This window comes from Pinus tabuliformis, chromosome 9 (assembly GCF_031772625.1).
Source record: "Pinus tabuliformis cultivar Carrire ecotype Pingquan chromosome 9, CPIR1, whole genome shotgun sequence".
Taxonomy (NCBI): domain Eukaryota; kingdom Viridiplantae; phylum Streptophyta; class Pinopsida; order Pinales; family Pinaceae; genus Pinus; species Pinus tabuliformis.
This window is the reverse complement of record NC_142307.1, coordinates 856,362,757-856,388,302: the sequence shown is the minus strand read 5'-3', so window position 1 is coordinate 856,388,302 and position 25,546 is coordinate 856,362,757. Positions and strand designations below refer to the sequence as shown.

At 36.7% G+C, this 25,546-nt stretch overlaps 1 protein-coding gene across 4 annotated transcripts in view; it reads left to right on the top strand.

Annotated features, from left to right (window-relative positions):
- The first annotated feature begins 234 nt into the window (after positions 1-234).
- Positions 235-25,546, top strand: part of LOC149151482 (uncharacterized) — a 157,231-nt gene continuing 131,919 nt past the window's right edge. Inside the window, exons 1-3 of one of the 4 annotated variants that reach the window (XM_089438486.1) lie at positions 235-448; positions 656-803; positions 9,424-9,497. In XM_089438486.1, coding sequence (XP_089294612.1) covers positions 665-803; positions 9,424-9,497 — 213 coding nt within the window. In that variant the 5' untranslated portion in view covers positions 235-448; positions 656-664. Of the gene's footprint in view, positions 462-627; positions 804-9,423; positions 9,498-25,546 lie in introns of all 4 variants that reach the window. The other 3 variants (XM_089438484.1, XM_089438485.1, XM_089438483.1) reach the window with 3 other exon arrangements.

Below are 25,546 nucleotides of genomic sequence, written 5' to 3'. Positions count from 1 at the left end.
GGCTTATATGAATTACCCAAATTCAATGATATATGAAAAACATATATGTAAATAAAAATAAAAATAAAAATAAAATTCATATAAACACCACCTTGTAATTTGGAAACATTAATAACTTGCTATTTTGGTCCAAGATTAAAAATATATACATAAAAATAAAAATCATCGATAAACACCTTGTAACTTTGAAACTTGCTATCTTGGTCAAAGAGTAATGTCCAGAAAGCTTTCTTTTGGTTACGGATTCATGTTTACAAGGTTTTTAAGCCAAATTCTTCGCAATGGTTGGAGTAGGTGGTTCTTTTGAGTTTTGTTTATTTCCGTGGAACGGGCTATTTTGAGAGTTCGGGAGTGTCCCAATCACTTCCCCTTAGGATCAGTACACTCAATTTCTCTATTGACTTAGGATCTAAATACTGAATCAATATAAATACTGCAGAGTGAGCAGGTAAGAATCCAAGGTGAGGGAGCTGCAGACCTGTGACGAAAGCTTATTCTCTTTTCCTTCGACAAATCATTTGACATGCTTATTCTCTGTTCCTTCGACAAATCATTTGACGTTTAGCTGTTTGAGGTGCCCTGGTTGATAGGGCACATAGGATACTCATTCTAGGATTATTTGGGCAGATTTCTAATATAAACGGAAGGAATTTAGGGGGTAAAAATGCAAGTAATCAACAGGCTCCGGCAGCTGGACGCGTTTCCAAAGATCAATGAGGATTTCTACAGCAGGACTCTATCTGGTGGTGTCATTACACTCGTCTCCTCCATTGTGATGGTCCTGCTTTTCTTCTCCGAATTTTGTAAGTTTTTCCTTTTTTGTTCTTCCTTATTTTAGCTATAATTTGCGGCTACCACACAATTCATATGCTCCGAGGATGCGTACCTATTTCGATCTTAAATTGCGATCTGTAGTGAAGGATTTTGCATGGTGTTAATAAAACATAATATATGGTTCTTTTCATGTATTGAATGCTTAGTAATTACAAATCACGCTTTTGAACTCAGAACGCTAATCGGCGACGCTTTTAGCTTAAATGTCAGCGTGGGATCTATCAACCGGTGGCAATAATTGAAACCCACAAAAGATCTGCAAGACTGCTGTAATATAAAAATGCATAGTCTCATTTCGAGATTCGGAACTCTTACATGTTCAAGGTTCAATATTGGACCAAAATCCTCAATCGGGATTTTTACCTTTGCGGTTAATTAATATATTCCCTGATCTTAGCACGTAAAAACGTTGCACAAACTGGGAATTGAACCCGACCCGCGTCTAGCTTTTGGGCAACTCTACCACCGAGCTATACGCTCTTTCAACGATGGGCAATAACGGGTTCAGGTTTGGGTTGATACTCCAACATGCTTCTCAAGCCAAATCAGTCATTGAGACCTAGGGATATGGAATTTCTAGCCACAACTGTGGCACTGATACCATATGAAGCCGTTGGACATGACGGGGATCGAACCCAGCACCAGTGCCCAGCCCGTGGGCTGCTTTACGACTGAGCTACATGCCTTTTTGATGATTGGCTACAGTATGTTCAGTTTTGGATTGACACTCCCAACATAGCACAACTTTTCCTTTCCATCATCCTATCAAGTCAAATAGTAAGGGTTCAGTACCCTTTTTTCTAACAAGTTAACTTAGTGGATTCTGCATTAATCTCAACAAGTTGTTGCCTATTTTACTATCCCACAGCTGGAAACCTTTGTTCAAGCACAAAAAGAAAAATCACTACCATTGGAAAAAATTGATTGTGTTGGGGCTGTCAGGACCATTTTTTCATTTTACAGGATCAGTCTTCACAGCAGTGTGCCTCCCCTACCCCCTGCATATTCTTGTCCTTAAGAAATGTCCAAACACTGATAAATGTTTAGCCATGTTGTCATTATGTCATGAAGAGTTCGTTGATGAAATTCATAAAAACAAATAAATCATTATTGCGAAGGCATGGACATGGGGATACAATAACTCAAATTTTGATTGGATGGTTTGGATTGTTTGCAAAGTGCACATTGTTTATTCAACATTATTCAATGGCTAGCCAATAGAGATATCTTTAGATAGGTTAGAAGGGTTTTTGAACTCTGAATGTTCCCAATTGGAGAAACAATGTGTCTCTTCAAGCACTTGTTCACAACCCATGTTGATTGGAGCACACGTGTCACCTTATACGACAGTCCATCTTGGAGATAGTAGTTCAGGAAAGGTTTTTGATCGACATGTCTAGGTTGCAGCAAAAATGACAATCACTTCCCAGAGTGTGGGTTAGATGGATAACATATTTTCCCCTCATCATAATTGTGACATCAAGCACCTAGAATGTTGATACGAACATGGGAAAGTTGTTGGCTGAATTAGTAACTTTAATTTTGTTTCTTTTCTAGTATTTAGTTATATGGTTGGTCCATTTCATTTGACAATCTAGTCAACGTATATGTGTAGCATGTGAATGCTCGTTACAGTAATAAAACAAAATGGAAAAAAAAATGAAATTTGTTGTCAGATGTTAAAAAGAAAGAACGGACAAAAAAGTAAGTGTGAAATAAACTAGCACATATCCATGCTAACTTGATATCTTTTAAGCATAAAAGGATTTTCACCTTGATTTTTTTTAATCCATCTTGGTTCTTAATAGATCATGGTTAAGACGGATTTATGCTAGTCATATAAAATATTTCCTTCAACTGTCAATAATATCACTTATGTACATATTGGGCCAAAAAACACGTTGAATGGTAGCTACTGCAAGTTGGTAAAATTTGGCTTCAAAATCCCTAAAAGCTATAAAAATTGCTTAATAGCATAAATCCTATTAAAATTGCCAATTACCCATACAATAAAAAAGCAAAATCTAGAGAAGGATCATCTTTGGTATTAGGTGCCAACACCCAACAATCATTACTAGGTTCAACATTTGAGATAGCTGGACCCCAGCTATCATTAGTCGGATAAACATTCTCTAGTTGTTGCATATTTTTAAAGATTGCTAGGGAAAGGGTTGGGACTTATCATCCTAGTGTCGTGGAGTGTTGTGAGGCCAATTATTGCGTTTCTGTTGTGTTTCTTGAATAGCTTCGCTAACTTTGTGTCTTAGCCTTCCATTAGAACACCATGATTGCTTGGAGTCGGTAGGAGTAGAACACTCGACATTAATCTATTTTCTTACAGTGCAAGGAGTCCCCATCCTCACCAATACTCATAACTACAATGGCAGAGATGTGCCACACACATCTCCACTTTCTTTCTATAGATAGTTATTTTCTTAAAGTTTGGTGCAAAATAGTGAACTGTTAGCCCAATAGAAGCTCTGAACAGGTTGGCCTAGTTAAGCAAAGAGTCATTTCCTTTCTTCCAAGTAAGTAATAAGATCAATGTTACATTTGTTTTTATTGGCAACTTATTGCCGGGGGTCCAAAATTTTAATTATTGGCAATATCAGGGAAATTATCGGGAAACTTAAAAGAATAAAAAAATACTATTTTTTTTCAAAATTTTAAACTTCTAAAGCAACATCAACATCAAATAAACACAGTCACATAAATATGAAGATTAAACTACTATCTAAAATGTATAAAATGTCAAGTAGTACATCAATCATTGATACTAGATAGTAGATACTAAAATATGACATTTTTTCAAATTTTTATTCTTTTAAAGCACTTAGCAAACATCAACATCAAACAATTAACAAACACATTGTCACACAAATATGAAAATAAAATTATAAAACTACAATATAAAATGTATAAGATGTATATACTACTATTAGATACTGAAGTCTGAAATATGATATTTGTCATTTTGTCTTGACTCCTCAGTCAAGAGTTATGAGTCCTGACAAGATAATAGTTAAAACTTAAAACTTAATACAAAATCACTTCATGTATCTCATGAGATGATCATCATGAGGCATCTAGATTCTAGATACTATAAGTCTGTAATGATAATCCGCTAAGCTTGTGGTTCTCTCTTTCTAGTAGTATCACGAATTGAGTTCTTTGCAATAAGGACAATGTCTGGGGTAGCTGTAGGGCAAATATGCACATCATGCCCTGGGATTTTGGCAAGGTGGTATTTCAAGCGGGTGATTCAGCCAAACATTTCCATTCCACAGAGCTTGCACCTTAGCTTTGCTCTATTATCATCCTCACATGGTTCACCATACTCCCACATTTGGTCCAATTTTGTAGAGCTCTGATTAAATTTTCAGGTTTTGGACCTACCACACAAAACAAATGTGGAAATTCAAAAGAGGATAAGAAGAGGTAGACTATAAATTGATAGTATATACTAATCTTGCTTGATGAAAAATAGTCTCAAGACTCACACAACTCTCAGAGGTCAATCTTAGCACAAGGAAAAACAAAAATAACCCGAACAAAATCCAAACCGCAACTTATATTTGAGCTTTTTTTCAGCAGGGTGATCATTTCCGATCGTCTTACGATAATTTTGAAATTATCACGATAATTTCACTTGTTGCATTAATTTTCGACGATAATATCGGTAGAATGTCTTATTGGGATAACATTGTGATAATTCCAATATTATTGCGATATGTGCAACACTGAATAAGATGTCATCATTGGGGGCCTGAAAGTGTTTCCAAGCCGTATGAATCTGGAATAGACAAGTTGTCTTCTTGGATTGAAGTCTCCAAATTTGCTTCAGCATTAGTCTATTATAATGGCAAGTTTGAACTTATTTTTCAACTCAGGACAGTGTCAGATTTCTTAAACCATGGTAAACAGGCGTTTTACTAAAAGAATTTGTAACTTACTAGATAGCTCACTTTAATTTTGGTATTTCTACTTTCTGTGTTGCAATAATTTTTTTGATTAGTTTTTAATTTCATCAGAGCGGTTTATTTTTAAATTCTTATATACTTTATTTTTTGGTTTCTTGTAGATTGAAACTTATTAATATGGTTTTACTATGCCCTGCCAAATGCAACCCATCCTGGGCCATTATAATTTTTCATACTATTTAGAAAAAGATGGACATTTGAAATTTTCAAATTGTGTAAAATAAGTTTAATGATACAGAAAGGGGCAAAATAATAATAATGTGAAGATTAGCATGATACGGAGAGGTATTTCAGTACTCTCATATGAGATAGGCATTTCAATACTTCTCATATGAGAAGACATCAGGTTGAGAAGTATGTCAGTACTTGCCATGTTAACGTCTTTTCAATAAAATAAGACCAAATAGAAAATTGTTCACAAACATCTTACGTTGTCAAAGTTGAAAGCAACGAGGTAAAATAATGAACGTGAAACTACATAGATGAATCTTAACTTCATATACATTGAAGATCCACAAAATTTGGATGTGAACTTTGTAAGCATCGTATCTATGTTTATTTTTCCTCTAAAAATTTGTAATTTTTATTTGAGTTGAAAATGAATTACATTCAGAGATGCTTGTAGCATTGAATCGTATTGATCATCAAAATAAGGCTTGACCAGCACTCTTTCGTGGATTCTATTATATTCCTGAAATTTTTTCTTCAAAAAGACTGTTCATGCAGATCACTTTGTACTGGATTTTTTATAAATCCTTACATAAGTTCAATAATATACTCTCTATTCTATGACACTCGTAATTAATACTGAAACAATATTAAAACTTTATATACTGAAATCAGAGCTGTCTGTCTTTAAAACTTTGATGCTTCTCCACACTTCACTATGCTGGGCATTCCCTAGAAATCTGTTTCAAGGTAGGGAAGGAACTGTATGATTAGCTGGAGGACTAACTTAATTTATATGTATGACAGTTGAGTCTTGACTACCATAACCTGGGTGTAGGTACAGGGTATTTGGATCTGATATCAAAATAGATATGGGCCAAGTGTGCATCATGAGAAGCTAGAAACAACTAATAATGGTCTCAAGGGTTGATACTGGAAATGCAGAGAAAATAGACAAACATTAATTTGAGGCCTTTATCTAAGAGTCAGCCTCTTACATAATTGGAGACTCAGTTATGAGCAGACTTGCATAAAAGATTGATAGGACTATACACATATATGTGCTTACTATAAAACGATATCATGTAATACAAATGAATCACAAAATACAAACAGCATGATTAGAATAGAATGTTATTGTCATGTGCATTTTCCCTTTTTGGCTGTCCAAAGTTTTCATACTGGTGTACTGGGATCCTCTTTGGGAGCTGTGATAGTTGGAAACCTGCATCCAGATAGAAAATATATGCCACTCAAACAGAAAAGAAACACTGTTTCCTAACCAAATGATCAACCTTTGTTTCTGGAAGAAAATGTATAGAAAATGGAATAGCATGGAAAATGGTGTTTTGTATGTTTGTTTTCATTTCTCAGTCCACGAAACTGGTTTCTCCAGAAATGGATGGTTTCATGATACAGTTTTCTGAGAAACGTGATTCCATTTCTCCTTAAACTGTTTTACCTGCATGGAGGAAAATCCCCACCAGTTGGTGCTTCTTTCCTAATGAAATTCGTCGTGCCCACAACAGAAGATCTGTATCAATGAACTAAAAGAAAACAAATGCCAAATGTAGCAAGAAAAAAATATGAAAGGGCTATAGTTCTTTTAACCAAAAGAGAAACCCTAACAAGATACACCGTTGATTTGCCGGAAACAAATCAAGACCACCAGTTACAAAACTACATCCTGTCATGTGATAACGTGTGAAGTCATGTGCAGAATGACTGCGTGGATCAAGGTAGTCGAACCATGTGGCTAGGTCGCGGATCCCATGCAATTAGCCACACACCACCTCATTAAGATCAAAGGCTAGCTATATACATAACAATTGTAGGAATAGAAATCAAATCAAGGGCGTTTGATTTGCAAGCAAACATATATTACAAGGTTGGGTAAACATGATAAGATAATGAATTGCAGCTTTGTTCACATAAGGGATAAGAGAAAAGCCCTTCATGATTATATCTGCAAGTGCCGACCATGACCATGAGCGAACCATCATAAGATGTAAAGGATTATGCCAGTGCAAGGGCCCAACACTACTATTAAGGGCATAATACATCAATTAATCATAAGCAACCTGTCCATAGAATATTATGGGATGAAGACCCACGAGAAGGGTAAGAGTATGTTGGGATGTAGATATGCATGTACTAAGAAGAGTTAATGACTCACACCAGTGTTCTAACATTAATGCATTAATGTAAATATTGTTAATGATCAATTCAAACATAGAAATATGTCTCACTGGTGATGAAAACCATTTATAGACTGAAGTTAAGACAGTAAGAATTTTTTATTTTATTTTGGTGTGTGAATTGAGGTACATTACATTTTATTTCTTGCTTTTTTTCCCTGGATATGCTTATAGTTATAAGAATACATGTAATTTTTCAGTACTGCAAAACTCTTATTCTTATAAATGTTTGCCTGTTTTGTAGTATCACTGATTGCCTTAACTTTTGGATCTACTTTCAATGTAATAACAAAGGACATATTATATCTTTTCCTTCACTAATCCACCATGGCTAAATGTGATCATTACAATTTCACCTATGTAATCAATGAATGCAAAACCTCCAAGCTCTGTTTCTCGTCCTGTTGTCATTTCTTGTTTTGTTTCCCGTTTCTCGTTTCTGGTAACATAGGTTAGCTCAACCGGTTCTCACGAATGTTGGGCATTTGGGTAGTTCTGTACCAGTGGGTATGCAGTTTCTATTCCCTTGGATGAGGAACAGTAATCTATGATGATGGGTTTATTAAGGATGCCATACATGAATTTGGGGAAGTATCCTTTCGGTTTCTCAGCAAGGTTTTCGTTGGAAACAAATTAGTTCTTGTCAATTCCCATATTGTGCCCACAGGCTATCTAGTACCTACATATGAAACTTAGGTACTTTATGGAAAACTAGTGTCTACATGCTGCGCACAAGCTGTCCGCAAAGAAATTCAAGTGCCCAGAACTTAAAGACAGCTTTTTGTTTGTCAAATTCAGCTCCTCTAAGTTCCCAAATGCTACTCACATGCAAAAAATAAGCATCCACTTGCAAAACAAGTTCATGTGCACTGCCAATAAGTGGAAAGTGAGTGCAACATGCTGCATAGTAGTGACAAGCAAGTGGCCAATCATGATAGATAGCTTCCACAGTTGAAAACTGCGCTTCTCCCACTAGGACACACTGGGACATCCTTCATGTATGGGCATGCATATACTTGGCAATCAGTCACCATATCAGCACATTTGAGACGTGGACGTACCTGTTCGAGTGTACCAATTCCCTGGGGATATGCACCAGTGTAACTACTTTTATAAATCACAAACATTAACCGGGCAGGAACAAATTGGTTTCTAAGGTGCTTCTGTTGCACTATATTGGTTATAACTTTACCTATTACCTTTCATGCTTTGTTCAAGTTATTGATCTGTCCTATGATAGTGTTGAGTGTGTTCCACTGTTCCAATTTGGGATGCAGCCATCCAGTGGATTTGGTTTATTGATACGTTATTAAAATTCTCTTCATTGTCAGTCTGCATATGCCATCTTCCACATTGAGATGTTGCCATTGTTATATGGCCTGCTTATGGTGTCCTCTGCATTGATTGTTTGGTGTTTATGATCAGATAAATAGCAAGTGGCATAGTGAGCAGATCAAGAATCAGTATGATGAATGTAGAAAGAGTGAGGGATTGATGGGATTGTTTATGCAGGAATTGGTTAGTATGTTTTGCTTGTGAGGAGTTGTATGGGACCACAGAGGCATTTGCAGAGGCTTGAATAGTAACCTACCATAGTTAATAGATACTGGAAACAGAGATCAGTAAGGGGTGACAGAATCAGAAACTATGGAAGAGTGGATGAAAATGCAGAAGCATTTCAGAGGGCAGAGATGCAAATAAAGAAAAGGAATGGTGACAGCAGCAGAAGGATGGAGGGATATTACAGGCACAAGAGTACACTCTGATACCAATTGGAAGCAGATCAGGAGTTGCCTATATTTAATTTTTTGATAGGAATATATGGTGATTTTGAATTATTACAAGTTCAAGTGTCAACACATAGTGATATTGTTTTCGAAAAGGAGGCGACTATTTGTCATGATTCTTTATTCTTTATTTTGACTATCATTAATTACTAGTAATATGATTTTTAACACTGGTAATAGAATATATTCACGCGTTCAAAACAGATCCACTCGAATAATTTTATGACTTCATCTCATCACAATATGTTTTGTCTTTTGGATGTAGTTGCTTCCAAGTGTATTTATCCCTTAGGTTTTTACTTATAAAAAAATTCCTTGGGTATTCTGCTTTTGTCCAAATTGCCTTCAATGAGGGGATTGATCGCTTTTGTATCAGTTGTTAAGCTTTTGTTTTGATGCTAGAATAGAGAGCGAGTTGAACATTGATCTAGTTTTCTGTTTTTAATGATCCTGCAGCATTATTCCTTAATCCAGTCACTGAGAGTGAGCTTATAGTCGACACATCAAGAGGAGAGACCCTTCAAATCAATGTAAGATATATAATTTTATGTTCTGATCACATTTCTCTTCCATAACCTGTTTCAGTTATATCTTAGCAATCACATTACAAGCAATATATGTCATCTTCATATACCTTAATTTAAATTTGGATTTTATTATATGCACAACTACTGTGTATTATTTCTAAGAAGTTTGATAAGGTCTTCTTTACCATCAGGGACTGCAAATCATAATACTTGCTAGAAGTGTGTTGAGAGTGCATGTTGGATGCCACTTTATTGTATTTGTACAGCTGCCAGTTTATTAGTGTTAATTTTCTTGAAACTCTGCAACTACTTAGATGAATCAACTGAAAACAAGGCAACTGAAAACTGAAACCAAATTTACTTTCACCTGTCAAGATAAAAAAACACATGCACACAAAATTGACACGCTTGTTTTACCTAGTAAAACCAAAAGGGAAAACCTGCTTTCTTTGTTGTGGTATTTTATTGATTGTTTGAGCAAATGGATCTATTACAATTCACGCTGCTACTGCAGCCAACAATCTGTCTCTGAGAAAGCGCTAGGCTTCTCCTCACTATTCTCAGCTCTACAACTGTTCTCAACCTTCTCTTGATCTTGGCATTGCACAATTGATCTCTGCTGAGGATAGTCTTGACATGCTCTACGAATCCTGATCCCCTGCGCCATAATCCTTGCGCACTCTGGCACCTAAGTCCTTGTGCACTTCTAGCTCCTAAATCCTTGCGCACTTGTGGCTCCTAAATCTATGCGCACTATTGATCCTCAACTGATGCACATTCCACAATAAAGAATGATCTATGATCTTGTGCCTTGTCCTTCTCTTTATAGATAGAAATCGATGCATGCAAGGAGGCCTTAGTTGAATATCAGTTCACACTAGTGTCACGAGTTTCTTTTGCTAGTTAATTGGAGCAAGTCCTAGTTACACTTGGACTAGCTCTCAGTTAACTAGCTCGAGTTCTTCCTTGATTTCCTCTAGTTGTGATTGCGAGTTAACTGAGAACTCAACTCGTTCTCTCTCCAATCAACACTGAAGTCTTAACTCGCTCTAATTGAACTTGTCACTGCCACCTCATCCTGTAGTCTAATTGAAGAAGATTCCAACGAATTGAACTCCAACACTACGCATGCAAACTTGATGACTATTCCATTAAACTGGAAATCAACTCATCGAAATTGAAGTCTATTTCATGAACTCGCATTGATGCTAGAGAAAGACTAAGTTGAGGTCTTCATGGGTTAAGGCACAAGCCAAAAGACCTTCCATTGCTACATTTTCAACGATTAGTAGAGGACACAAGATTCCTAATAGGATTGTGTTAGGTCCTTATAATACTAGTGTATTCCCTTATTATTATTGTCATTGTACCCCTTATTTTTGTTGTTGTGCCCATGTTGTCCCCATATTGTTATTATTGTGCCCTTACATTATTATTGTTATGTTGGCTCTGATTATTTTGTGACCCTTTAGACTCCTATATATAGAAAGGAGGTCTTGTCATTTGTGTCATCCAATAATTGTTCATTTGTGTAATGTAAAGGAGGTTGCCCCCTCGAAGAGGCTACGTTTTAAGTCGTTGATATATCTCTTTCTTCTATTTTGTGAGCTGGTTGCCTAACAATTGGTATCAGAGCTTTGGATTCTAGGGTTTTGTTGCTTCAAGCAGGTCATCGTGGCATTTTCGCTATAACTTTTTTCTACGAAGCTTTAGAAGCTGAAAATAAAACCCATTTGAGATGAAATCGCAATGAACCGTGTGACCGAATTTAAGATTTTGTCTCGCTGTATTTTCAGAGATATGAACTGAGGAAGTTAGGGTTTTTGCAAGCTTTCGAATTGGATCTCAAACAGGGCACCTTGGGAAAATTGTCATAACTTTCTCTTTGAGCATCTGATTCAAATTTCGTAAAAATTAATAGAAAGTAGACGGACTGTAGTTTGTTGGGTATTATTTTTAGAACCGAAGGTTGCAACAATGCACGTCGTACAAGTTCGCTCTATTGAACTAGTCTATAATTAGGTCATCGCGAGAGATTGGGATAACTCTTTCTTCGGGAATCCAATTGCAATCAGACTTGTGGGGTTGGAAAGAAGACTCAGTGGGAAAATTCAGAACTTGGAGATCAGAAATTACAGAGTTATAGGCATTTCAAGATCGAGCCCCTACAAAGCAGAAAACAAAAAAGGTGTGCAGTTTTTTTTTTTTTTTAAATTTGCATAAGCCTTGTTTGAGAAAGTAGTTTGAAGTGATTCAAAGGGCATTGGGAAGCCTATCATTCATTGATGACTCGAAGAAAGAAAATTGAAACACCTAGTAAGCAATCTGAAATCTCTACTATGACACATGAAGAAGAGGAAAAATGCAACACGATATATCAAAATTACGAGACCAAGTGCAACAAATTTCGTTCTCACAAAAAGTAAATGAAGCTAAGATGGATGGTTTAAAGAATGGCATGGAAGCTAAGATGGATGGTATAGAAGCAAAATTTAAAGGCAACATGGAAGATTTGAAGATAGATTTGATAAAATTGTTACAAGAAATGCTTACTAATGGCGAAAGGGTAGTAAAGGAAACTCGTGATGAAAACAAAAGAAATGTTAGTCATGATTTCATAGACTCTAACATTGGATTGAAGACCTACCATGTTCCAAAGATCGATATGAGGAAGTTTGATGGCAAGGATCCCGTAACATGGATACTATAGATAGAGCAATATTTCAATTTCCATAATGTGCAAAGCACACAAAAGGTACGCATTGCAACTTTATATTTGGAACCCAGTCAGTTTGTATGGTATCGATGGCTTTGCTCTCGTAAACAAATTGCAACTTGGGAAATTTTTATGGAAGAAATGATAACACATTATGAGGCTACAAAAAACAAAAACAACACCTTTTTTAGCCAATTGATAAATCTCAAACAAAAGGGTTCAATGGTGGAGCACATTGAGGACTTCCAAAAATTGAATATAAGGGTAAAAGATATTCCAGAGGAGCATAGGATTGATGTGTTCATAGGGACTTTAGAGGATAACATTCAACATGAGGTTTGCCTTTGGGAACTTGATTCATTGGAGAAGGCATTCAGGTTGGCAAGAAAAATTAAAAGCAAAATTATGGCAACAAGGAAGTCTACCACTCACAACTATAAAAGTGGAAGTGTTGTTGTCCCTAGCCTTCCACAACCTACAAGGTTGACACCACAACAATTGGAAGAAAAAAGAACAAAAGGGCTTTGTTACAGTTGTGATAGCAAATACACTAAAAGTCATAAGTGTGCTGAGAAGAAATTATTTTACATAGATTGTGAAGAGGAGGAAGAAAATGAACAAGAAACATCGAAAGAAGAGGATACACACAAGGGACAAACCCTAGATAACGAAGAAATGAATCTGACCATATCTTGTAAGAAACCTTTATTGTGGAATGTGATGCCTCAGGAAATGAAATTGGTGCTATTTTAATGCAAAAAGAAAGACCCATTACTTTCGAAAGTCGTCCAATCAAAGGAAAATATTTACACAAAGCTATTTATGAGAAGGAAATGTTGGCAATACTACATGCACTTAAGAAATGGCATCCTTACCTAATGGGAAGACACTTCAAGGTAAAAACAGATCATGATAGTCTTAAATGCTTTTTAGAACACAGATTATCTTTAGAAGAGCAACAAAAATGGGTCACCAAGATGTTGGGTTATGACTTTGAAATCATCTACAAAAAATGGAAGCAAAATGTTGTTGCAGATGCATTCTCAAGAAAGGATGAGGATGTGGAAGCATTGCTTTGTGCCATTTATATTATCCAACCAGATTAGATAAACGAAGCAAGGGATGAATGGAAGAATGACGAAGAAGTGCGGGCACTCATTCAAAAATTGCAGCAAGATCCCAATACATCTGAGACATTTCGCTCGAAAAATGATTTGTTATGGTACAAAGATCGCTTATACCTCTGTAAGAATTCCCAACTCAAACAAAAGATTCTTAGGGAATTGCACACATCTCCCTTAGGAGGGCATTCAAGATTTGTAAAAACTTACCATAGGGTTAAGAAGGATTTTTTTTAGGATGACCTTAAATCTGATATTCAAAAGTTTGTGGCAGAATGTTTGGTTTGCCAACAAAATAAAGTTGAGACAATTAAGACCCCAGGTCTATTACAACCTTTATCCATTCCATGTCAACGTTGGGAGGAGGTTTCAATGGATTTTATCACAGGTTTACCCAAGTTAGAAGGAAAAAGTGTCATCATGGTGATAGTTGATAGACTTACCAAGTATGCACACTTTTGTGCATTATCTCATCCATTTAAAGTCAGTACAGTGGCTACTGCATTTATGGAAACAGTTCAAAAGCTACATGGAAATCCAAAGATTATTGTAAGTGACAGAGATCCTATTTTCACTAGAAATTTTTGGACATAATTATCTTCTTGTCTGGGTACTCAGTTAGCTCATAGCTCATTTTATCTTCCTCAATCTGATGGGCAAAATGAGATAGTGAACGAATGTTTGGAAGGATATTTCAGTTCCTTTGTATCTGATAAACAGATACCATAATGGTTGCTTCTCGCTGAATGGTGGTATAACACTTCTTTCCATACTGCAGCAAAAATGACCCCATTTATGGCGCTTTATGGATATCATCCACTGTCGATCACATCATATTTAAGAGAGAAAATTCTAAGATTCAAGCAGTGGAAGATCACATCGAGCATCAACAAAAATTTCACCAAATCTTAAAGGATAATCTCACTTTGGCGCAAAATAGAATGAAACAACAAGCATATCAACATCGCAACGAAAGGAGTTTTGATGTAGGTGACTGGGTATTTCTACGGCTACAACCAAACAAACAAATGTCCCTCAAGCAAGTTAAGAAGGATAATAAATTATCACCAAAGTATTATGGTCCGTACAAGATGTTGGAACTTTCTGCATCTTCCCGAGTGCACCCAGTTTTCCATGTTTCATGCTTAAAGAATGTTATAGGTGACAAGATCCCAGTTCAAACAATATTGCCAGAGTTTCATAAGGAAGGAAAAATCATATTGGAACCCTGAAGCAATCACAGAAACAAGAACTCGACAGCTGCGAAATCGATCAATTTCAGAGTATCTCATCAAGTGGAAGAACTTACCTACTGAAGATTTTACATGGGAGGATGAGAATTTTATACAGAAGCATCCAGAATTACTCAAGCGTTGAGGACAACACTTTTTTGAAGGAGAGGGGCATGTTATGTTAGGTCCCTATAATACTAGTGTATTCCCTTATTATTATTGTCATTGTACCCCTTATTGTTATTGTTGTGCCCATGTTGTCTCCATATTGTTATTATTGTTCTCCATAAAAGCCCACTATTGTTATTGTTGTGCCCTTACATTATTATTGTTATTGTCATTGTACCCCTTATTGTTATTGTTGTGCCCATGTTGTCTCCATATTGTTATTATTGTTACCCATAAAAGCCCACTATTGTTATTGTTGTGCCCTTACATTATTATTGTTATGTCAGCTCTGATTATATTGTGACCCTTTAGACTCCTATATATAAAAAGGAGGTCTTGTCATTTGTATCATCCAATAATTGTTCATTTGTGTAATGTAAAGGAGGTTGACCCCTCAAAGAGGCTACGTTTTAAGTCATTGATCTATCTCTTTCTTCTATTTTGTGGGCTGGTTGCCTAACAATTTCTAAGTGCACTTTATGTTTTTAAAGTGACTTTTATTTTGAAAGTCACTTTATGAGAGAAAAAGTGACCATGGTACTAAAACAATAAAAAGTACAAGGTAGGCTCATTAAATGGAGGGTATCACATGAGGAAGGGGGTCGAGAGAGGGATTGATTTCCACCCTTGATCTAATGAGCTGATATTTTCAATCTCAGCCAGTAATCTAAGGTTTAGGATTCTCATCTTATTGAAAAGACAAAAAGGAGGAAAACGAGAATGGAGGCTAATTATTCTCTTTAGCACTTGAGAAGAGGAGAGGGAGAGCTTGAAAGGAGGAGCAGCCATTAATTGTAGAAGGACCTCAACATTATAGGAGCTCGACTTCCAAGGAAACTGTTGGCTCAAATTCCAAGAAATTGGTTGGCTCGAATTCCAACATAGCTTGAGTTTCTAGGAGCAGAAATCAGATTGTGAGTCTCATGTTTCAAGCAAATTTCAGGAGCTGGTTTGGCCTAAAATTTGTGGGCATTTTCTCTAGGCGGAACACATGTTTTGAGGCAGGAATTGGGTACAGAAATTGAGGCTGTCTCTGCATTTGTTTCTCTCTGTCAGTGCGGAATTTAAGGCTACATGAGCGGGTATTTCGAGGCTTTGTAGATCATTTTTGATCACTGTTGGAGGATTTTAGCAGTGCAGAAATCGACTCTTTAGGCAGACTTTCTTGGAGGTCTTCTGCTGTGTTTGGCTCAGAGTTTGATGCAAATGTCAGAGACTACATGCACTGAATTTGAGGCTAATAAATCAGTTTGAGTAAAGACTGTGTGGAGGCTCAAAGTACTATGAAATCTGACTGTGACATCAGCAAACACAAATAGGGAGATAAGTGATTTTTTCTCTTTGTGTAATGATCTCCTTAAAAGCAATATAAAGACTCCCTTAGAACTAGTTTTCCCCTTTTGGGTTTTTCCAGGGCCAGTTGACCAAATACAAGTGTGCAAAAATTTATGTGTGTGCTTGCTTGTTTATTTCTTATATCAGCTGGAAGACTAAATGGTAGAGTAGTCCTTTGTTTTCAAGATAAATGCAAATCTGATATATATATGAGTCATATGTTTTATAATGGGTTTGGGAATTAAACCATGCAAAACTTGAAAATTGGGTTGAGATACAGATTGAGCAATTTTTTCTACATATTTCTGGCCCAATCAACATTAGTGTACCCATGTAGTCTCACATCTCCGACAAAATATCTTAGTCAAAGATTGATAGTCCCATGCAGGTATCTCAACACATGCATAGCAACAACCTAGTGTGCATGTAGAGGCTCAGTAATAAATTGACTAAGAGTGTTGACAACAAAAAATATGTCCGGTCTAGTGTTGACTGAGAACATTAGTGCCCTAATCAATTGTCGGTACTCAGAGGGATTTGGTAAATACAGGTCCCGCAACTTCACCACATAACTTCTTAAATTCATCTCTATCAATGTGGCCATGGAGTTGCATTCCACCATTCCAAATCTCTCCAATAGTTTGACAACATATTTCCCTTGAGAAAGGAAAATCTAACCAGGTCTTTGCCACACCTCTAAGCCCATGAAATAGTGCATCAAACCAAGGTCTTTCGTCTCAAATTCAGAGGCTAGCTTCCTCTTACACTCTAGAATAAGAGGCTCTCCACCTGTCAAGAAAAATCATCAACATATAATACCAAAATTAGGGGGATACCTTGGACAAATTTGAAGTAGAGGTTCGGGTTAATGTTGCTTCTCGTAAATCCAAGCTTCACTAGGTAGCTATCAATGCGGGAATACCAAGTCTTGGGGGCTTGCTTCAATCCATAAAGCGCTTTCTTCAACCTTCACACATGAGTCTTCCTATGATGCTCCTCAAAGCCCTGTGGTTGTTCAACATGTACTTCTTCCTTAAGAATGCCATGTAGAAACACAATCTTCACATCTATTGAAGTGTCCATCCTGGGCTAACAACAAGAGCAACAATAGATCGAATGGTAGTATAGCACGAAACTGGTGCAAAAATGTTATCATACTAGTAAAAAATGTTGCCTTGTTTTTCTGGATACTTCCATCCGCACCATGCTTAATCTTGTACAACCATTTAGAAGTCACAACAAACTTTCCTTTGGGTCTCAGAACTACTTCCCATACATCATTCTTCATGATAGTTTCATATTCTTCAACCATAGCATCCGTACATACTTATCCTGTCACTGCTTCTTCAAAGGTGTGTGGTTCAACTTGTATAATGTTGCTCATTGCTACAACATATCCTTGATATTGGCATGGCTTCTTGCTTTCCCTAAAGGTTCCTCTTGCAACAACATGTCTTTCAGCATCTTGTAAAGTATCACGAAGCCATAGTGGTCTCTTCTTGATAGGAGGACCACACAAAGGGCGATCCAAGGGGTCCATGGGTTCCATGGGATCATCAACAACATTAGTCTCTGGCTCATGCATATGAGAGTCGTCTTGTACATCCATGGCATCATCCTTTTTCTCAACATTGGCAAGGGGAGGAGTGTCCCTTGCTTTCCCAGGGCAACATCTTTATTGAATGTCACATCCTTGCTAATAAGCTATATTCACATGTAGCTTGGATTTTTCTCAATCTAATTCAAACTCTATATTCTATTGACTAGGCACATATATTCTATTAGCTTTAAAATTTTCACAATAACCAACAATCGTACCTTTCTTTCTTGAAGCTTCCAGCTTGTTCCTTTTGTCCTTCGACACATGAAAGTAGACAGGGCAACCAAAGATCCTCAAGTGTCCAACATCGAGCTTCACACCTGTGAAAACTTCTTCGGGAGTCTTGTCACCCAAGGCTTGATGAGGAGTCTTATTTTGAACATAGACAATAGTGTTTGGGTCTTGTCACCCAAGGCTTGATGAGGAGTTCATCGACTCCATTTTGGTTGGGGTTATATGGTATGATGGTCTCCTTCTTGATTCCTGCTTTCTTGCAAAAGTCGATGAACTCATTTGAAATAAATTCATCTCCATTATCATACCTGAAGATTTTGATCCTCTTCCCTGTTTGATTTTATAGAGCCTTGAAGTTCTTGAACATCTCAAATGCTTGGTCCTTGTGCTTTGAAAAGAAAATCCATGCCCTGTGAGAGAAGTCATCCACAAAGATTATGTAGTAGAGGTAGTCACCAAGAGAAGTCACTGACACGGGTCCACAAAGATCAGGATGTATGAGTTGAAGTATTCCACTGGTCCTACTCCTTCTTGAAGGGAATGGTCCCTTCACCTTCTTTCCACATGCACATCCTGGACAAACTCCATCATGATTTACTTGAACCCTAGGCATTCCATAAACCATCCTTCTCACCTTAGGCAAGGCTTCATAATGAAGGTGAGCGAATCCTCGGTGGCACAACTCACATTGATGATTACTATCATGAACCAATGCTTGGGTTGGTCTTCCATCAGGCAAGATTCCATTGGCCAAGAAATGACCTTTCCATTTATAAAACCAACTTTCATTCCTTCAAGCAAGATTCCATTGGTCAAGAAATGACCTTTCCATTTATAAAAACAACTTTCATTCCTTTGTCCTCCAAGGCAAATATAGACACAATATTCTTTTTCAATCCTGGGACATACAAAAAATCTTGTGTAGATGTATAGTTTGACCATAATCCAAATGAAATGAAACAAAACCAAACCCTTTAATAAGATAAGTAGAATTGTCCCCAAGAATGACTTCAAATTTGACTTCCTCTCAACCAGGTTTGAGAGGACTTCATGATAACCAGTGAAGTGTATAGAGGCCCCACTATCCACTAACTAACTATAAAACAAATCCGGAGGAGAGGAACTAGAAAGAACATAAATAAGAAAGTATTTAGATTGAGTAGCAGCTGCATTATTATCATACCTTGAGTTCCTTGATCTCTTTTGAGGACAATGGCCTTCTTCACGCACAATGGGAGCATCTCTTCTTCTTCTATAGTTAGACCTGTTATTGTTGTAGCCACGATTGTTGTTGTTGGACCTAGGAGCATTATCATTCTTCAGCAATCTTGGCCATAGTGACCATACTTGTGGCAATTGTAACATTGATTATGTGACAAGTCCCTATCCCTTTTCACTCTTCTGTTGGAGTCCTTGGATGTTGGTGTAGGCTTTCCCACTTCCTTTCCTCTTCTTGTCTTGAGCAACAAATGTAGAGGGTTCTCCTTCTTCATGTTTTTGAATTCTTCCTCTAGAAGTCATCGTGGTCTCTTCTTGAGTGCACTTGTCCCATAACTCATCAAATGAAGGGAACCTGTTATTTTTACTAATGGTGGTAATAAATGTTTCCCAAATTGGAGGAAGACCTCCAAGTGCAATTAGTACCATCTCTCTATTAGTTGTAATTTCTCCAACAGATAGCAATTGATCCTTGAGTTGGGATATCCTCATGAAGTATGATTGCACAGTCACTCCCTTGTTCATCTTAATGTCCTTGAGTTGATTTTTCAAATATAGAATATGGTTCAAGTTGTTGACTTCATATATCCCAACCACCTAATCATACATTTCCTTTGACTTCTTCAACTTCGCAACATAAGTGATCTAATGATCTCTTAGCGAATCAATAATAATTTTCTTAGCTTTGACCTCACCTTTCTTGTACTTGGACTTGATAGCAGCGGAAGCATTCTCTGGAGGCTAAGGTACCTTTCCTTCAACATATTCCAAAACATCATTCTCCTCCAAAGTCAAATAAACTCAGCTCTCCAAACAACATAGTTAGATGAGTCATTCAACTTCTCTTTGATCTTGAAGTATGAGGTAGTCATCTTGACCAAGTCAAGTGATCTTCAGCAGCAGATAAGAAATCTTCAAATGGTGATTGCTCTTCTCCTTGGGCTTGTCTTCACCTCAAGTATGATACCATGTTAATTTCCCAATGTTCTATGCTGAAACAATCACTTATAACAATTCTTCTTCCAATAGCATATAATTATCCAATATATTTTCAATCACCTAGTAACAATAAGCAATTTTAGATAAAGCATAAAACCATATGCACAATAGAAGACAATCAAGAACAATAGAGACACGGAGATTTAATCAAAGACCAGGGAAAAGCCCCACAAGAGGGAAAACTCTTTCCAAATTCTTCTTCTATTAGATTGTCATCAAATGTTCAGCAAAGAGATACATAGTCCAAGTACATCAACAACTAGTCAAAGGTCAAAGCCTTGACCAACCAATCAACCAACCAATATCCAATCAATTTTGAACATAAAAGTCAATTCTGTTCAAACTTCAATTCTGCAATTATCAGTCAAAGTCAACAACAGTCAATGCAGCCCTAACCAGTCGCACGGCAATGGTCAAATCTGCTCCAAAAAGTTTTGTTAGCCTGTCAAAGAATGCAGCCTTCCTTGCTTGGTCAAAATCAGTCAAAACAATCCCAAAAGTATGCCCACAAAATCTGGTCAAAGTCAAAGTTTGACCCACAGAAACCCTAGCTCAGAAACTGCAGTCAATGATTGTCAAGATGCCCAGAAAATTTCAGTCAAAGTCTCAGTCAACTCGCCCCTCCAAAACAGATCTAAATCCAAGTCAAATGAAGTCAAACTTCCCCAAGTCAATGCTGTCCAAACAGTCTGAAAACAGTAGTTGACGCTGGTCAATAGAATTACCCTCTCTCTCATTCGCACGTGTCTTGGACCCTGCAATTTCAAACCAAATTGAACCAATGAAGAAGAGATGAATGTGTGATGAGATGCCTAGTAACTTGTATTTATATGTGGTCTTGGGGGTCGAATTTCCTCTTCCAGGCTGACTTGTACTTTTTGATGTGACATGGACCAGCATTAAAATAATAATTTTCACATGTGCAAATTAAATTTTTCCAAGGGCAAGAAGGGTTTCCTTAGGGTGAGAAGGGCTCCTTGAAGGAGGGAATTTCTCTCTGAGCTGCCAATTTTCAACACTGTAGTTGTTAAGGTGCATTTTTTTTTGCTGATAAAAGTTATTTATACTAACAGAAAATTAAAAAATACAGAGATCCAAGGGCATCCCAGATAGCAATGCAAGCAATTGTAAGAAAAAATATTTAAAGAATGTCCCAACAATTTAAGATTGTCAGGAAATTGAAATTCCCATTCTTCTTCTTAACCTTGTTACCTTAGCTGTCATCTGGATTCTGAATCATTAGAAGATTTAGATGGTGTGGATACCAAATGAGAAAGCTGTTTGAAACAGGCCTCCTACTATTCCTTCATTCTATAGTTCTGAACCTTACCCTCTGCACATTCCTTATGTTGATTGTAGGGAACAAAGCATTTTAAATTCTTCCACTTGCACTCAATGTTACTAGTTCTATTTCTTCGCATCAAATGTTTAAGATTGTAAGGAAAGCTCCATTTCTTAACCAAACAACTGAAAATACTACAAGCAGACTAGAGGGTGACCTATCATGCCTTGAGTTGCTTTACTCCTTGTCACTCTGGCTATCGTCTGAATACTTAGAGGATATAGATGAGCAGATACCAAATGACAAAGCTGTTTGAAACTCACCTCCCATCTTTCCATTATTCTGTAGTTTTGAACCACACTGTCTAGACGTATTGTTACTTTAATTAGTAGTAATGGTCATATATTAGTCTTTAGTAGTTACTTTAAGTCAATAAATAGTACATTAATAAGTTTAGAGTTAATGATAAATAAACAAGAAGAGGTTACTTATATTCCATCTTCATTTATGTGTATGTAAGAAGACATTTGTTCGTTATATTTGGTTTCAGAGCATGTTAGTCATTCAAGCAGAAACACCTGCAGTGTTGAGGACAACACTTGTTTGAAGGGGAGGGAAATGTTAAGGACCTTATTAAACCCTAGATATTGAGAATTGTTAGTAGTAGGTTGGTGTGACACCTCTCATAATAAGTTCCCCTAGCTAAATTTTTGAGTTGGCTCTTTAATGAAGCCCTGATTCAACAAAGAAGATAGCCATCTCTAACATCAGATTAGATATTGCAATTTTTGTCACTGTATCAATCAAAAAGAAAACTCTAGAGTCATAGAGAAGGAAGCCACGATCGTATTAATAGAAAAGGAAGTTGACCTTTCATCGAATCAAGGGAATTGTTGCAGGGAGCCATTGGACATCATGGACCTATTGCAAGAAGCCACTGTCCTATCAATAGAGTTGTGCACTGCCACAATAATAGAGATGTGGATTGCTACTGTAGAGAACCTTACATATTGTACAGGGACATTTATCAGATTTGGAGAATTTTATTTGGACTTCAAGGTTTGTATGTATTAAACTTGAGGTTTTTAGGTTCCTGGAAAGGAACACATTGTTACCAGACTTGGAATCCGTAAAAAATTAGAGAGGCAAAGGAGCGAGGAGTTTGAATTGGATTGAGAATATGTTGGGAAAGAATTGGCTAGTACCAAAAGAAAAATGGATATACACATAAAAAAGCATTTTTCCTTGATATTTAATAAAATCATGTCCAGACAATGGAAAAATACCATTAGTTATTGAAAATTGGTTTGATGAATAGGTATCTCATATATAATACGAGTTCAAGTTCAACTTTAGAACTCGAAGCATCTACTTATAAAATTTAATTAAATAGTAAATATCTAAGTCACAGGACACGTCCCTCAGGGTCTCTTGTCCCGTGTTTCACGTGTCAAACACGAAACATTCCCTAAAACCTGTCGAAAACGTTTTTCTTCGTGGTCTCCAATTGAGACACGTGATTTGGACGTGGCGAAAACATGCCCTTGGCTCTTAGGACACGTGTCCCATGAAAAGTGATATTTAAAACCTGCAATATGGTTTATTTTTGGGTTTTTTTTGTCATTGTTTGTCGCTGAAGTTGAGGTTGCTCATTGCAGAAATCAAATTTGTTGTGCAGTGTGAGGAATTCCACGAGATTCGAGCACAATGCTCACAACTTTACATTGAGAGCACAGTTCACAACTTCACATCGACCTAGCCCTGGAGATGCAGGAGACGAGCGTTTGCATGCTTTGCTGAGAGTTTGGAGCACTTAAATTCCTATTAGTTGTGTTATTGCCTATGGAACTTGACTTTATTATACACCAGTGACCACATTTTATGACTAGTGACCATGTATAGATCATGTGTTGAAATAAAAGGCCCAGCTCCCCATCACGTTCTCACTCCTTACTACACCTTCAAGGTCTAAAGGGAGGGAAAGCTCGATTAATGCTCTGGTCAATAGTAAAGTTTGAACAAATATAAATTTATAATTTATAAACTACCTTATGTGAAGTTTAAACATGATCTAACCTGTTTGAAGTTATTAACAAAAGTTATAACATGAACAATGAACATTGAACATCATTGATGTAGTAAATTAATAAACTAACTAGTAATTTACTAAATAGTAAATAGTGTATATTAAATACTAAATAGATATCATCATGATTCATATCTAAATGGATCATGTACTATCTTTTAGTATTTTTTTAATATATATATATATATATATATATATATAGATATAGATATAGATATAAAACGTGTCCCTCATGTCCTGTTTCCAGGGTCGCTGTGTCTCGTGTCGAATACTCGTATTTACGTGTCCTCCGTGTCTCGTGTCCTCATGTCATGTGACTTAGGTAAATATTGATACTAATAGTGAAAAAATTAAACCTCTGACTAAGAAGTGTTCACCGATTGTGAAAGTACCCTATTGCCAAATGTTGTAGTGTTGGGGTAGCACTGCCATGCATATTCCACCACTCCTTGATAAACAATGTTTCACCACTGCTTATATTGGGATCCTCATCATCAGTATCATCCTTCATTCTATTCTTCTTGTCTACCTTTGCCTCTACCTCAATCCTCTAGGGACATCAGTGGACACCACTCAATTTTGATGAAACTGCCTAATCCAGATTCCAAACCTTAAAATATGGTAGAAAAAGCTTAACATGCTTGATCAATGATTTTGGGTTGATTGAAGGGTACATTTTTGCAAAGGCCATGACAAAGGAGTTCAACAATCAACACCAATAACACTGGGGTACATATAGGGTTTGGTGCTCTTGATTAAATGCTAAACACATACCCTCATATCTGATAGGATCCAATGAAATGCTGCAATCCCATTGATCCTGAAATCCTGAGAACTGTGGACTCTGCTGAATTTTGAATGGGATTTGGGATTCGATTTTCTCCATACGAGGTCTGATGAGGTTGGAATCTCTCTCAGACATCTTGAAAGAATTAATGGTAATGTTAAAACTTTTACTTTAAGAATTTAATATTACCATTAGGGAGTGTCTAAGGAGTGTGTAGGAACTGTTCAGAGAATGCCTTGGGAGCACACTCCTACCATTAGGGAGTGTCCAGTGAGTGCCTAGGAAGTGTTCAGGGAATACCTTGGGAGCACACTCCTGCTCGGAATGTGGTTCTAGTATTGGGAGTAGGGTTGGGCACGGGGGTGTGGTAGGGGACAGTTCCGGAATCCGACAACATTGTTCTGGAGTTCGCTTTTGTACTCTTTCTTGTACTAGTTTCCAAGCTGTTTATGGCTTATTTTGTATATATTAGATCTTTTATTGTTGATAATAACTTAGATCTGGGAGCTGCTTTAGCACTCCCACTTTGTACTATTCAGATTGTACATTATTCTAGTCCCATTGACTTAATTTGTGATCATTCATTGGATAAAATTATCTTATCTTATTATCTACTCCATTCATATATACACAGTGGTCCTTATTTGTTCTGATATTTACAAATTTGACTAGTTGATTGATTATCTTCAGGGAACGGCATGAAGAGGCATTTATATTTTAAAGGTAGTCACAATTCTGGCTTTACCAGATTCATGACTCCTAGTTATAAGGAGTACTCATTTTATTGTTTTAGTAGAGTCTCTTTGCATTACAAACTGCTTTTGCAGGGAAGCCTAGGGAAGAGTAAACACTAAAATGAAAATTTTTACTGGCCATTTCTTATGTATGTGATTTTTTTTTTTTGTGGATTGATGTTCTTCAAGCCTTGGTGTTAAAAGTAAAAGAGATATTGTCTAGCAAATAAATAGACTGTGTAGATATTATTTCTTATGTTTTAAGCATGTTTAAGGTTAATTAAGAGGAACATCATGATCAAAATGAAAAACAGCATCATTACGCTCTTCCTTAAGAAAAATAGGGGTCTTTTGAAGCAATATTGCAAATATCGGCATCAGGTTAAAATCGGCAAGGGTCAGTAAAACCAAAAGATCGTAAATATTGGGAAAATATCAGTAATAATGGGCAAACATCAGCAAAATATCGATAAAAATCGGTAAGCATCGGCTAGGCCAAAAAATCGTGATTTCGCAATTTTATCGCGATAAAATCAGGAT